Raw genomic sequence first — 15,371 nt, forward strand, 5'->3', positions numbered from 1 at the left:
ATTTATTTCCCAAGATAATTTTCGTAGCCTAACATCGCTTGAGCAGTAAATCGAGTATCCTGTACTAAGACTGGTGGTTATTACCGTCCATCTGGAGTGTCGGATCTATGCGCAAAGAAAAAGGTCAGTTCAGGACATGGACGGAACTACGCCGACATACGATCTCTTAATGGAAGAGGGAGGCTGAGCCGTAAACTTGGGGGCAAAAGACGTTATACGATATTTCATATAAATGCACAAATGTCCATTCCGAAACCAGACCGCCGTACCGTCGCTTCATATTAATCGTAACAAACTAAATCAAGATCAGGGCGTAAAATTGCAGAACAAATATCAGTAGGAGATTGAGAGAAAATAATGCAGACTAGTAGTCTTCGAAAAAGTAGCGGGTAGAGAATCATAAAGTACAGGCTGATTAGACGAATAAGGTTTCTGCAATAATGGGTATATGAAGCGAAAAGAAGTTAGGGCTAGAAATATCAAAGATGTTAGTTTTTCAGAGCTACCCATGGAATTGCGTAGCCCCAGGATGGATCATTTGCGAGTGCAGGATTCGGTCCTGCATCTGGAGACATGCCACGAACTATGCTCGACTTTTTCTTGCTTTGCTTCCTGTTGGATTGTTTGGACTTCGTTTTTCGGGTCTCGCGATCTGACTCGCTGGTGGCATAAGATTCAGTTTCAGAAGAACATAGGTAAGTCCCTGGCGTGGATGGAATGGTTGGACTTAGGAGGCCGTTTTCATCTTGGATATAGGCTTCTGTCTGGTTTTGGTCTTTTCTTGGGCTTCTCGGAGAAGCAGATGGTGATCGTGATCCTATCCTTGGTACGGCTACTCTATCATCTTTAGCCGATCTCATACCGTCCGGGCGCTCTCGGTGGCCAGAATACAGGCTTGATGAGCAGCAGAGTGCAACCTTGCTCTCTGCTCTTCTGATAGAACAAGCGAAAAGCTGCTCTACTTGAAAGGCAGAGGGCCGATTGCCGGGGTCTCTGCTGACCATGTCTCGCGACATTGCGAGCATTGGTCGGACAGCTTGGAACACGGGGTCTTTGCGCTTCTTCGCGTCGCTGTCAAGAAGGGTAATCCACGAGCTCACTTGGCCAATATTCCGGTCCAGATGAAAGGAACAATCTGCAACGCCGCCACCACGACCCGCTGTGCGATTCTTTGCACCACGATGGCTGGCGAATGCGGATATTTTTCGCTTGCACAAGTACGTAAAAATATCCAAAAGTATGGCCCCGAGGGAAAAGATGTCGGATGCTTCTGGATCGGTTTGCCGAGACTGCCATATCTGGACCAATGCTCCGCCACTGGTATGCGCAGTGGGCACCCCGACGGAGTTGAAAATCATGGAACCCCGCTCTTCCGAAGACCCTGAAGAGCTAGAAGGAGTTATAGACGGAGTGTATAGTATGGGGCGTTTCATCGAGATGCCGTGCCTACGAATACTCCCGTTACTAGACCCCGAGGAAGAGGAAAGGCCCATGGAATATCGAGAAGATGGGTCTTTCCGACCAACATGAATAACAGTGCCATGAGAAGCGACCGACTCTGGAGGTGGGCTCAGTGCCTCCGGATCCGATATGTGCAGTCCCCTCAAGCGAGCTAGGTTCAATCCCTCTGGACGTTCTCCCGCCTTACGACCAGAACGCCCTCCTGATGGGAGTGTGCTGCTCGTAGGGCCGCTGTTCTGGACACTGATAGAGCGCACCCACCTTTCCGGTGGGCCATATTGATAGGACTCAACATCATCCACCTTTACTGGTGGAAGTAAGGTATCCAGAGCTTCGAATTGACCAATGAAGATTTTAAAGTTTGCATCAATTAGGATATTGGATGGGCGAATAAGGCCATGAACTTGGCCATGGGCATGCAGCCAGAATAGACCATGTGCAAGACAGTGTGGCCAATTGATTAATATTTCTCGTCGTCGTTCTTTTGCGAGCTTTTTGAATGATTGAGGCGTATCGGTCAGGAAAGACATGAGAGTTCTTTCATATACTCCCGAGAAGAGGATGCAAATAGTGTTGTCGGCGAAGTATGATGCGTAAATGGAGTAAACATGGTCATGGGCCAATCTCCTCATAGAACGAACCTCTTCGAGAACTTCGTCTTCGTCGAAGAAATGTGGCGCGCCACCGATGGTAACTTGGGTCCGCAAATAGATCTTGCAGACCGCGCCAGCCAGGACGACCCTTTCAATGCCCTCTCTCACCAATACAGTACCGGTATTCAATAATTCGACGGGAATGCCTTCGTTCTCGGTATATTTGACATGCTCGCCTTCGCCAATGCCCCTGACGATAAAACGCCATTGGGCGAGGAAAAACTTGGAATCTAGTTCAGAATTTAGATCCTGAGCAGAAAGTTGCAGCCGGTCAACGCTATGGGCAGCAATTGGGAGATCCTGGTCGTCAAAGGACTCATCGACCAGGTGAAATATTCGGCCCGGAATACCAATATCAAGTAGGATAAGAAATAGCCTTCCTGCTTTGGCAAGGATCCAGTCGAGGTAGGTCTCGCTCGTCAGGCCCTCACCCCAAGGTAGGGGGGTAACAAGACGAGGTAATGTGCTTGGAGGAAGGTGCTTGAAGACAAAATCAGGACAGATAGTCGTCTTGACACGGTCCTCGGGCCACCAGACAGAAGTCAAGACGGACATGCTGAACTCCGCGGAGGAACCCGAAGCAATAAAGCACGGAAATGGGAGGGAGATTCAGAGCGTCGTAGGAACATTTCTATGCAAGGTTAAAAAAGGACGAAGGGAGGAAAATAAAGACGTAATAAATACATGTGTAAGTGTCAGCTATTAGTGAGACCGGGGGAATACCTATGGAGGAGTAGTTTGTCTCTGAATGGGTAGACACGAAGCGGCTTATCTTGTGGCTGTAGACCGAGAGGCCACCATCCTTCAGGCACGTCAATAGTAGCAATGAAGGGTGACGTTTTGTGATCCGGGAGGGGCATTGGCCAAGAAGGATTGAAATGGTTCTTGGTCTTGGACGAGGTTGAGGGAGATCATCAGCGTGGCAACGGCGCGGCCAAGCATCGAGAAGGAATGAAGACCGTTAAGAGGCGCGATAGATCAGAAAGACAATGCAGCGTAGCGCGTGCATTATTGGGCAGGCAACATTGGCAGTGACAATCAAATGAAAGGCAATTTCTGCGCAAGCTGATAAGAGGAGAATTTCATTGCATAGGCTCTTGTGATTGACAGGAGTGACAAGTGAGATGACTGGTCACCCTGGCCCAATCGGGAAATATGCTTATCAGTTGACAGTTGACTGTCACTTTTCCGTAAAATGCGCTGATAAGCCGCTTCCTCTCGTCCATTCTCTGTCTTCCCCAGTCGAAAATCGCTGACTCGATGTTGAATCCTTCAGCGAGCTCGTCCTTGAGGTCTGCGGAGCCCCCTTTCTGGCAATGGAGCTGCGATTGGATTCTAACTACTGCTCTCTTAGTTCCCAGCTCCTAGGCCACATGTGAACCGCCGTCAACCGCCGTCCGTCAAGATGTGTTCTTATCTCTTGCGCCGGAGCCCCCCGTACTCATCAATCTGCTGGGTCGAATCAGTGTCATGACGCTGGCCGTGCCGTGGAGTCGCCTGATAGTCAAGTGCCACTGGATTTGGCAGCCAAGTAGAAGGGAGCCCTGGGATTGCCGGCTATTGTCCAGGCCAACCACTTCTCTTTTGCTCAGAATTGATGCTTGACCAATCACCTCCCTGTAGGCAAAATGTGCGTCAAGAGCGTTTAGGTCGAGAAGCCTCACCTTTCGGACAGGCATCACTCCATTAACATCATTCTTGGATTCCTGGGGAGCGCAGTACCCCAGACTGCTATCTCCAGATCCGTCAGCACAGACACGCCAGCGTCAAAAAGCCCACAATAATAGCAAACAAATGTCCTGGGTTTCCGCATTTACGCAATTGGGCTTTCTAGGCAGTTCATGACCTATATTACAAGCCCCATCTGTGTCCTTCAGCAGTCGCTGATAAGACTAGTGCCTAAAACGCCTAGTTACATACCTTTACCACCCAAGCTTTCGCGCGGAATAACAGGTCAAATACACAATTTCCTGAATTGGCACTCTCGATTACCTACTGTTGAATCCATAGTTACCTGGTACACCGGCCGTGGAGACGGCACCGCCCATGATAAGAAGACATGTGGGAGGTCATTCCCTGGTTGACAGCAGTTCGTCGATCATGAGGCTTAAGCTGACACGTACGCACAGGCATATCTACGTCTGTGGGTATAATCTTCTTTACTTAGAGTACTAGTAATTGGGTGGACCTAGTTCAACCATGCATGGTAGTCTAATGATATTGGTTCCGGGTGCTGATATGCAGTATTCACATTATTAAGGCCCACACAATCCCATTCTCCCTTGCACCCAGTACCGGTGGACTGGATGGTCCCATCTACCTTGTTCTATTTATCAGCAACTTCTTCAAATTTGGTCCTTGGAGTGCCCCCAACTCGTATAGGGTGGGTGGAATCTCTTGACAATCCCTCTATTTCCCACCTTATCAATCTCACTTTTCTACGAGATAAGTTGCGCTCCACCAGGATTGACACTCCTACCTGCACTGACCAAGTCCATCTCCGTTCTCCGCACCCTTCTTGGCATCTTATCATGCTGACAGCTTACCCAGCTCATCGTCCAGTTCAGTTCAGTTTAGTTTCTTCCCCTAAGTTTCCCTAGTCGCACCGGCAAGCTCGCCCTTCGCTGTCCCGGGGTCAGTCGTTGCGGCCGCTCTTGCGGTTGATCCTGCTCTGAGCGCCTTCGGTTTCGATCCCAGGCTTTGCGAAAGTGGTTCTGTTCGTCACCGATGTGTTTCGCACGATTGTTGAGAAACTCCTCGTGTGCTTCCTTTTCTTCGCTTAATTCTTCAATCTGTTTCTGTCAGTATCTTTCATCTTTTTGCCCCCTAGTTTGCTGGATTATTTCGAGCGATGGTGCTGATCTGATTTCGATTTAGAAGACGCAGTGACCTGTGTATCCGACTGCGTTCCCATTTGGTCTGGTCTATACAAAAGAAACTGCACCAGCGGGCGAGAGAAAACTTACATATTTCAGCCAAATATCCTGCTCCGAGCTCCATGCTTTCTGGCATCTAGCCAGCTCAGCTCGTGCATGTACAAGCTGCTTCTCCTGCTCAATGGTCCATCGATTGCTCGCCAGATCTTTGACGTCGCCCCAACTGACTAGTCCCTTCCTCTTCCTAGTAGCAGCAGAGCCAGATGAGCTAATGTCGACAAGGTCGACATCTTCATCGGACTCAATCTCTGATTCAACGTCTGGTTCATACTGCACCCGAACTGTGTGGGGGACACTCGCGTATAACCCTTTGTCGAGGTCTTCTCCGGCGTCTATATCCTTCCCTTTCACGTTCATTCGCTTTGCCTTGAGAAACGAAATCGGAAGACGGAAAACATACTTGGACTTGACGCGTTGGCTGACTCCCATTTTCACTCTTTTGCCTAAACCCGAGCAGTATAGAAAGACATGTAAGGAGGGAGGAGGACAAGGTAAAAAAGAAGTATGTATGCCTATCCGCAGGTAAGCCTATTTATATTTGTAAAGATGAGGTCTAACGAACATGAAAAAGCCCGAATGAGGTCCTGCTTATATACCCAACCAGCCCATCCCTCTCCGCGCATCAATGCCATCGAAAGTTTGCCGCCCCATCCTCAGAAATACCCAACATAGACCTATTCCCCAGTCCGACGCCCGATAATCCGTCCAGTAGTAGGACCGTTACATCTCTATCCTTGCCGCCACAAGCGTTCCGACAAACGCAAAAGTCAAAGCGCCAACCCCCTCTGTGCTCCATGTGCCCCTTCTCTCCAGTCTCCACACAGCAACCGAGATCACCGTAAAGCCGCGGGGAAACGCCGTTCTTCTTCCTTAAGATGGTTCTAGAGCCTAGAACCCCTCATCTCGTCAGCGCTGGCCACTGTGTGTGGCTGCTTTGGCCCTGGAAAACCTGCAAGATGCAGGCTCTGAGTGCCCCAGTCTAGACTAAAATGGAGCACTAACACAAGTCTGACGCTAGCAGTCTAGCACGAGACCAGCTTCCCCGAGTTAAGGCGCCAAGGGCGGAGAGGGAAAAGGGCTTGCACGCTTCTTAGCACGGGGGGGGGGCAACTCTTTTGGATCCCGGGTCTGGGGTCTGGAACGGGGACAGGAGCCCATCCGCAGGGGTTGTCAACGTGGCGGCCGGAGAGTTGATCTGGTGCAGGGGAATACGTAGACTAGTCTGTATCCTGGGTACTGCATAGGTACGGTGAAGATACAATGACGTTGTGACATGCTTGAAGCACTTGGAGGAAGCCCGTCACGGACTTGGGGTTATACAGCCTTGATCTCCGTATCAATCATACTGACCACACCCTATACTCAGTCGTAGAAACAGACTGTTATGAATATAAAACAAGGCAATGGCAATTGGTCTCATAAATGCTCTGTATGAACAGCGGGAGAAAGAAAGCAACAGAAAAGGAAAGAAAAAGCAAAAAGAAGGAAAGCTAGTTGGGCAGCTGACTTTGCTATGCAAGCCCCAACATCCAATCAAAGTTCCACCCCCAGAAAAGAAATAATAACATGGACCCTTCCAAGTTGCCTCAGGTAAAAGTCTTCAAGAGAAAATAATCGCCTATCATCCAACCGCTAGAAATGACAAAATAACAAAAGATACATTCTAACAGCTATGCAAAAGGCAATCAGAATCAGCCAAACGCCATCCACGTCCAGGTTCGCCAGCACCGGAACGACCCGATTAAATGAACCCTGACATCAAACTGCATAGGGGAAAAAAGATTTTCTTAAAAAAAAAAAAAAGAAAGGAAAGAAAGAAAATTGGACGTCACTTCATATGCAATAAACACTAAGCCCTACCCACCGCAATGCAAACCAAAGCAATCAGCCCCGCTGGATAATACTCCTGGGCTTGGAACGCGTCGGCCTCAGATCGTGGACGTTCTTCCTGTCTTCTCTGATTTGCTCGCCGATGATGACGCTGACCAGTCGGCGATGCAAATCAGCGTCTGTCCAGCCAACCCATCCCGTGCCTCCGGACTTCAGGTCCTCTGCGGCTAATTCCTGCCTAAATCGGTACACGATGGCAAACTGCAGCTCCGTGACCGGGACCCCGTAGGTATTGTCTGACGTCCAGATATAGTCACCGATAATCCCGGAGTGAGAAGAGCTAGAGTGGTAAGTGAAACTCTCAGGGGATTGTTTAGCGAGGCGGTATAAACGTCGGAGGAGAGTATAGTGTGCGTTTGAGAAGTACCCAGACGTTGCAAGACGCCGTGATTTCTCTGGCGACTTCTCTGTCGTCGTTAGGTTTGGTTCTTTCTTCGCCGTTTCTGAAGTACGTTTGGCTTTGGGCTGAGGACTAGGAGCCCAAATTTGATCAACCTCTGATTCCGAAAGGGGATCGGGCTGCGGTTTTTGGGCTTTCCTCGAGTTATCTTCGTCCGGAGAGTGCACATGATGTTGTTGTTCCTCTTCCTCTTCCTCCTCCTCCTCCTCCTCCTCTTCTTCTTCTTCTTCATCCTCGTTGTCCTGCTTCCAATTCTGCTCCCTATCCTGCTCCTCCTGTTCTGAATGTTCTGACTGCTCCTCAAGACTTGGTTCTTTCGAATTCGACCGATTAGTCGGCGGGCTTGAATGCTTATTCTGGGGACTTGGGTTTTGGAGCGGAGCCTTTAGCCAGCCGGGTGTGAGATTTGTAATCCTTTCATACCAGGATGTTGCTTGGCCGCCTCTATTGGCAGGTGCTGGATTCTTGGGCGTCGACGTCTCTTCATGCACGGGTAGCTCATCGCCTGCATCATCCGAAATGCTAGCATTATCAGCAAAATCTGACGGGTAACGTTGCATCTCGCTTTCGTGTCTGGTGGTCGGATCAATTTGGAAGGTCTCATCTTCTAGGTCTTTCTCTGGGCTGAGGTCCAGATAATCTGCTGGCTCTTCTGCTTCTTCTAGTTGACCCAGCTCATCCTCGTATCTTTCCACGTGTTTTTGACGATGAGATGCCGCAGACGATAGCATGTTGTGTTGTGGGGAATGTCCTTGAGCTGAGCTCAACGGACTACTCCTCCCATAATAGTAACGGGCACGGTTTGGCGTGTCCTCCGCACGGAGCAGAGCAGATATATCAACTTCCTGTTCTCGTAGTTCACGGACGCGCGATTGACCCAGGGAAGGCACCTTTCCCTGCCCATCTACCCAGTGTGTCGGAGAAAAAGACATGCTGTAACCCCGGTCCGCAGGAGTTGAGCCACCTTTCTGAGGACTTGACTGTACTTCGTCCTGAGGCTCTAGCATAGATTCTCGACCCGAGTTTCCTTCATATTTAGCCTGGACCTGCCAAATATCCTCATACCCATCATCCTCATCGACATCGGCATAGTCCTCTTCCACCACTTCCGAATGTTGATCTTCGTCCAGCCTGGGGGTTCGGGAATTTTGGCTAGCAACGTAATCCGCTCTGCCCTTCTCGACGTCATGTTTTTCCTCGTCCGCTGCTCGCTGGTGTTCTCCTTTTCGCTTTGGCATCCAAAGACTTTGGTCATCATCATAATCACTCCGCTGTGCCTGGTTGCCGTAGTTATCCTCTTCCAGCCCCCCCTGTTCTTCTTCTTCTTCCTCTTCTTCTTCCTCTTCTTCTTCCTCTTCCTGCCTAGGTTCTCGGGAACTTTGGCGAGGATTGTAGATATCCTTTTCCTCCTCATTGTCGTATCCATCCTCTTGCACCTCCTCTTGGTGAACTTGGTTCCACCTTGACATCCACCGACTTTGGTTCACATCGGCTCCTTCATCCTCCTCTAGCTCCCTCTGCTGTTGTTTTTCTTCCTGCCCTAGCTCTCGACGATTTTGGTTATCATCATAGACATGCCCTTCCTCCTGGTTATCGTAATCGTCATCTTGCACCTCCGCGTGGCGCTTTCTGTTCCATTGTGACACCAAAGGAGTTAGGTCCCCGACATCCCTCTCGCCTGCGTTGGAATTCGGCGTACCAACATCACTATCGATGACGATAACTTGACTTGAATTCGCCATTTGTATTGTGCGGCTGACTGCGTCCCTTTCTCTCTGCCACTCCGCGAATCGCTGCTTCATATCCGTATCCGGGGAAGAGGAGACTGGAGAAGGATCCGCTGCACCATCATATTGTCGATTTGGAGTTCTAGACACTTCACGTCTGGTGTATTCAGAGTCCAAACCAGCATGGTCATCCTCATCTTCTAGTTCTTCCGCAACCAAAGCTCGCCGTTGCGGACTCCTGAGCTCCATCATTTTTCGCCTGATTGCAAGTACTTGCCCAAGTCCTAGAGCTGCGCCTAGGACCCGTTGTGATTCTGGATTCAAGTCACTGAATATTACTTCTAGCCGTTGTCTGGGCGCCATGTAGTCAGGAACAGCATTTCCAGGGCTGTAAGGGGGGTTGGAGTGGCTAAGAACGCGTTCGAGAGCGATTCCAGCCCTGACTAACTTGGCCAGGCGGAGTAAAGGCTTGCGCTGGGGTGCTGGGGAGAACCCTTTGGTGGGTATAGGAGAAAACGGTATCCGTTTTGCAGCCGAAGACCGGATACTGCCGCGCAGCTGAGGGGAATCAAGATGTCGCTCTGGAGACAGCGCTGGGTCGGGGCTTGGGCTTGGAGGAGATGCCACCTCGGATTGGTGCTCCGGAATGGTTGTTTTTCGCCTCAGAACGCCGTTTGTTTCCCGTTCGATGAATGGCTTGAGAGCACCCTTGGCTAGCTTCGGATTGCTTCTCAGTCCATGCTGTTGGGCTGAGGGTAATGTATCTAACGAAACCATACTGAACCCTTCACTCTCTATGATAGAGTCGAACTCTCTGTGTTCGTTTGTAGGATCACTAGAACGAAATGCGCTCGGCTTGGAAGAACTCGCGGATAGTTCACGGGAAAATCGGTTGCGTTCTGGCTGTTCATTGTCTACCAGAGACGTTGAAGCCGGTGTCGGGTACGTACGGGGTGGCATCGGCGTATGGCCCGCATGTATACTATTCTCGGGAGATACGGTTGGAAGTTCGCGGGTTGGCGATGGCATTTTGGAGGGAGTTGAATGTAACTCATCATCTCCCTGCCGGTAATTAAAGCGGTCTATCGCATCACCATTAGGAGTATCGTACGTCGGTTCGATACTTGGTTGCGGGTTAGGATCCTCAGTAGGCGGTTCGGGCTCCCCGAACTCGGTATGGGCAGGGGCCTCAAAGGGTATATCCAACGGCTCATTGTCGTAAATCCCATCGTCCGAATCCGCGTCACCAGCCAGGTTCAATGGGCTCCAGCTGCGTCTTTCCAGCTCCGTGCCAGCCGGAGCAGGATCCATCATCTGCACATCCCCTTCAGGTTGCTCGTTATTCTCGATAACGTTGTTTTCAGTGGCGGCATCAGATTCTGGTTTATGCTTCCTTGGCCGACCCCTGCGCCTCTTTTGTTCACTGTTCGCTGGGCCTGGAGTGTTACCGGGACTCCCAGCAACCGGTGTCGTATCGGGGGCGCCAGACTTTCTGGGGCGGCCTCTTCTTCTGGGTGTCTGCTCCGAGCTATCCTTCAGCGGGACCTTTGTAGTGGTTGTTCTTTGCTTGGGCCGTTTACGCGACGGGCTGCCTTGGTTTTCCTGGTCGTCGTCTTGTGTTGCCTCAAGTGTGACGCGAATCCGCCAGGGACTAACATTTCCGTCAGCATCTGCCTTGTCGGGAGAAGCAGAGCGTTGTCGGCCATCCAATTTCCTTGTTGGCGAGCCTGGGAGCACAATATCGTCGAAGCGAATCGAATGTGCACTCTTCGCAGGACTGAGGCTAATGCGCGACCGTTTCCGTTTCGCGGCACCGGGGGTATGGAGGATGCGGCGGTTTGCGGGCGACATGAGGCTGCTTTGACGACCGGGGAATGGTCTGAATGGCGAAGAGATCAAGTAGTCGGCATCGCCAGGCGGCGCAAGTATGTCCGGGGAGGAACTTTCGCTATGGGTGGAATGGGAAGCGAACATTGAATGCGGCATGCGAGGGAAACCAGAGCGACCGAGAATGAGCCTGCCAAAGTGAGTTTAAGCGCGTCAACAAGCCAATCCAAAACACGTCATTATCCTGTATCCTGAAGTAAAAAGACAGAAGAATATAAACAATTGAAATATACAAGCAACGACTTATCGCACGTAGCGGGGGAGACTAGCTGGAGCAGCGAAAGACGGAATAAACACGTGTTCCCGATCGGGAAGGTGAGAGACAAGGCCGCCTCAGGCACAAAAAGTATTATGTCAGCGGTCATATGATGGTCATGCCATGCTGCTTCCCTGGTTGGGATTAGTCTTATATTCTGATTGCAGTGGACAATAGGCTCCATCCCACCCTCAGACTCTCAGACTCTCAAAGTCCTAGACTGCAGTCACGCAGCAAACCGTCGACGCTTGTCTTTGGGGGCCAGAGCCAAACGGTCAGACAGTCACGGCCCGCTGAGCTGCAAAGTTAATGCAATTGCACTCTCGCGATCTCATTTGCGGAGCGCACATCACTGCCCAGAGTGGTATACTTCCGGAGGCCGCTTACGTCGTTGGTCAGGCATCCTTCTCCTGCGAGGCTCCTGGGACCAATTGATGGAGATTCGCTTTGTTCCCCCCGCCCTTTCTCCGCACGATGAGGTGACATCCGCCGGAGATTCATTCCTTGCACTTGGTGGACTCACTGGACTGGTCCGATCCCCAATCCACGATTCAGTCGCGCAGCAGTCCATGGCCATTCCCGGGGAAACTATAAAAGAGAAAGCTTCCCCGGCAATGCCCTCGCCCTCGCCCTCGCAGCTTAGGTTCCTGGTCTGTCCCGCGCGTTTCTCTCCTCGCGTCGCCCTTTTCTATTGCTACATCTTTGTCGGAGTGTCTGCGCTCTTAACGTACGTTATGTATTTCAAGCATTCCACGCCAGCCTTCCTCCTTGGGCTTTTGGCCTCGACCCAGGATGTCGCTGCGTTGCCTCAGGCCAGTTCAACGCCTCAGCCCCCCAGCGCAGACGCCTACAAGGTCTACACCATCAGCGCCAACAATATCACCGCCAAATTCATCCCCCATGGCGCGCGTCTGACTTCATTGCTTGTTCCTGACCGCGATGGGGCCCCTCAGGATGTTGTTGTAGGCTACGACGACACGACCAAATACGGCGCCGACACGAATTTCTTCGGCGCAGTCGTCGGCCGCTATGCCAACCGCATCAAGAACGGCACCTTCACCATCGATGACAATGAGTACCACATCCCCAAAAACGAGAACGACGGCCTCGACACTCTTCACGGCGGTGACATCGGCTATGACCAGCGCAACTGGACCGTAACTGCCCAGACCAACTCCTCGATCACTTTCTCCTTCTACGACAAGGCGCTGCAAGGCTTCCCCGGCGACGTGCTCACCCACGCAACATACACCGTCGACAATGACAATCCTACGGGCTCCCCACAGCTCACCACCAAGCTCGTCTCTCTAGCCCTAACCGAGACAACCCCCATCATGGCCGCTAACCACATTTACTGGAACCTCAACGGCTTCCGCGATGCCAACGTCCTAGACGACGTCACTCTCCAGCTGCCCCTCAGCTCCCGCTTCATTGCCACAGACGGGATCCTCATCCCCAACGGCAAAATCTCCACCGTGGATGCCTATGATGGCTCTCCAGACTTTACCTCGCCGAAACTCGTCGGCAAGGACATCGATTCCGCCGTTGGCCTCTGCGGCACCGACTGCACGGGCTACGACAACTGCTTTATCGTCGACAGGCCAACAGGGTACTCTGCCGACGCGCTCATCCCAGCCGTCCACATGTCCTCCAAGAACACAGGTATCACCCTCGACGTCACAACAAACACCCCCGCGATCCAAATCTACAGCTGCAATGGGCAAGACGGGTCCGACCCCGTTAAGCCATCGCAGATCCAGCGCGTCAAGGACGCGGGTTTCAATGGCCCCACCACCCTCGACAAGAACGCTTGCGTTGTTATCGAGACCGAGGGGTGGATTGATGGCATCAACCAGCCTGGTTGGGGCCAGACTGACAACCAGATCTTTAGCCCGGGCGGTTTACCCGCCGTTAATTTGGCTGTTTATAAGTTTGGAACGGCCTAATCTCCGGGCCTAATCGCGTCGTAATGTAGGATCAAATATCTGGAGCTATGTACCCCATTTTCAGGTACTATATGAAAGTTATCTAATTAATTAATTAATTGGTTTTAAATTGGAAATTTTCCGGCGTATGCTATATGTTTATTTGCTTCCAAATAAGGAATGCAACCAAACTGTAGATTATACTGTAGTATTGGGTATCTATTAACAACCACATCTATCCAAACATAATCGCAAAGGGTGAAGACACCCTAATGGCTGGTGATATGAGACATCACACCATCACCCCCATCCCGCCAAAGTCCAACTAGATCTATCTCCAGCCCGCAGCGAGCGCCGGTCAGGAACACCCTCTCTGTGACTATTGGCAAGTTCCGACTCTCGACTGGCACCCGCAAGGCCATGCTGCAGGTACTTTTCGCGCTCAATCTCCACCAAGCCCCGGATCTTTAGGCCACTGACAAGGCTGGCACCCGCCCATGGTCCGAGGGTCTCGACTTCCCGAAGGGTCCCATGGAAAGAGTTTATGACATCTTTTTCGCGAGTGCGGAGGAGTTTCTGTTCGATTGGATCGATTTCTACCTCTGCTTCATTTGTTCCCTCTGCTTCATCCGCGGTTTCGTAATCAGACTCATATGAGGTGTCGTTCGCAGCATCGGATGAGGCTTTATTTTGCCTATGGGATGCGTTAGAGGGCGGTTCCGGCTGCTGGGAGAGCTTGAGTTTCCGTAGACTCTGTATTTGTTTGTCTACAACTCTGCCACGTACGGGGCTCCAACCGTACAGCTTGACTAAGTGAGCCACTTCGTCGAGAATCCGGTGCCGAACACCTGCGATATTAGCCCCCCCGCCGACAAACACGATGCGCGACATGCAGATGCCCCGGGCATCCGGTGGGAGACTCAAGAGCGTGTTGTAAACCACCAACGGAATCGGCTTTTCTTCGTCATCTAAGTCATAGTCCGCCACTCCTTTGGCGAGAAGCACCTTTTCAACAGGCTCTGTGAGTTTAGAGAAAGGAAGCTCAATGTCGAAAGACCCAGGATTCGACGGAGACGGTATAGAGACGGTCTTGTTTTGAATGTCAGCCAGTGGGTCATCCGATGATTTTCCATCCTCGCGCGGTCCTGAAGGCTCGCACCACAGGAATCGACTGGCGACTTCCTCGCAGAACTCAAAATCCACTGAAATTGTATCTCCTGACTTTGAGTCCCCTCCCAAAAGCTGTGACAACATTTGTCCTGTCTCTTGCAATAATGACTTCATTGCCCTTGTACTCCGCCTCGTAGCAATCTCCCGGTATTCGTAAACTCCGGAAACGACTGTTTCCGCCCAACCGATGTCAACCACCAATGCCGACCGCAGTCCAGCTGCCGTCGCGGCCATTGCAGCACTTGTCAATAATGAAATGCTGGGTATCTTCCATCGATTAAACAACGTCGTCAAGACCGAAGACAGCAAGGGGTGCGGTATCACAGTCGGTAGGACAAGAACCAGTCGTGCCGAGCCAGCGTCCGTCAAAAGGTACTTGTTGTAGGCTTCCCGAAACGTCCTCTCAATCTTATCCTCAAAAAGTCCCATGTCAACATCTCGTAGGTCCATCTTCCATAACTCGTATGGTCTCAACCAGTCCTCCGGTTTTGCTGGCGGCAGCGGTAGCGTGTCGTCCGCAATAGGTGTACCCTTCAACCATTGCCTGTAATCTCCGGCCCTCCGTGAATCCTCAGGTCCGAATCCTATTATGCACTTCGGTTCGCTCTCGCCCTCAAATCCGGCGCGCAGCCATCGAGCGCCGAGTTCGAATATAATTGCATCTTCTTCGACGCGGTATGTGGAACCGGAGGACGTACTCGCGAAGGAATTGTTGTTTGAGCGCAATTGGTGTTGCGGAGTGCGAGGTGGTGACTTTGAGGACTGGCTATGCCGTAGACTCATTGGGAGTTTGATAGCAGGTGTTTTTCGTCAAAAGTTGTGTAGATTAGAAAGCTGCGTTGGTGTAGCTGTTCAGGCTCAGGGCGGGGAAGGATCGGGGTCGAGTGGTGAGGGAATAGCAAGTCATGCTCCCCACAACAACGCGCACCCTTTGGTTTGGTATATCCAATTTGTAGCGAAAATGGTATTTAAAAGAAGTTCAGGGGAGAAATCTGCTATAAAGCGGTCATAGTAGTAAGAGTGTCACTCCTGGGCCATTGGTTGTGATGCCAAGAAGGAGCGATTA

At 51.2% G+C, this 15,371-nt stretch overlaps 5 protein-coding genes across 5 annotated transcripts; 1 reads left to right on the plus strand and 4 right to left on the minus strand.

Moving 5' to 3' along the window:
* Nucleotides 1-488: 488 nt before the first annotated feature.
* On the minus strand, nucleotides 489-2,669 carry APUU_30362A (protein kinase domain-containing protein; the record flags this gene model as incomplete). Its single annotated transcript, XM_041701446.1, has 1 exon — nucleotides 489-2,669. One exon carries the CDS (start codon nucleotides 2,667-2,669, stop codon nucleotides 489-491), a length of 2,181 nt encoding a protein of 726 aa, XP_041554331.1.
* Nucleotides 2,670-4,687: 2,018 nt separating this feature from the next.
* Nucleotides 4,688-5,479, minus strand: APUU_30363A (uncharacterized protein; the record flags this gene model as incomplete). Its single annotated transcript, XM_041701447.1, has 2 exons — nucleotides 4,688-4,906; nucleotides 5,081-5,479. 2 exons carry the CDS (start codon nucleotides 5,477-5,479, stop codon nucleotides 4,688-4,690), a joined length of 618 nt encoding a protein of 205 aa, XP_041554332.1.
* Nucleotides 5,480-6,934: 1,455 nt separating this feature from the next.
* On the minus strand, nucleotides 6,935-11,053 carry APUU_30364A (putative AT DNA binding protein; the record flags this gene model as incomplete). The annotated part of the gene is made up of 1 exon (XM_041701448.1): nucleotides 6,935-11,053. The coding sequence occupies one exon, from the start codon at nucleotides 11,051-11,053 to the stop codon at nucleotides 6,935-6,937; it is 4,119 nt and encodes a 1,372-aa protein (XP_041554333.1).
* A 591-nt stretch (nucleotides 11,054-11,644) lies between these two features.
* Nucleotides 11,645-13,156, plus strand: APUU_30365S (aldose epimerase family protein; the record flags this gene model as incomplete). The annotated part of the gene is made up of 1 exon (XM_041701449.1): nucleotides 11,645-13,156. The coding sequence occupies one exon, from the start codon at nucleotides 11,645-11,647 to the stop codon at nucleotides 13,154-13,156; it is 1,512 nt and encodes a 503-aa protein (XP_041554334.1).
* A 279-nt stretch (nucleotides 13,157-13,435) lies between these two features.
* APUU_30366A (putative actin-related protein RO7) lies at nucleotides 13,436-15,088 on the minus strand (the record flags this gene model as incomplete). Its single annotated transcript, XM_041701450.1, has 1 exon — nucleotides 13,436-15,088. One exon carries the CDS (start codon nucleotides 15,086-15,088, stop codon nucleotides 13,436-13,438), a length of 1,653 nt encoding a protein of 550 aa, XP_041554335.1.
* Nucleotides 15,089-15,371: the final 283 nt, after the last annotated feature.

The sequence above is a fragment of the Aspergillus puulaauensis genome, chromosome 3, assembly GCF_016861865.1.
Source record: "Aspergillus puulaauensis MK2 DNA, chromosome 3, nearly complete sequence".
Classification (NCBI taxonomy): domain Eukaryota; kingdom Fungi; phylum Ascomycota; class Eurotiomycetes; order Eurotiales; family Aspergillaceae; genus Aspergillus; species Aspergillus puulaauensis.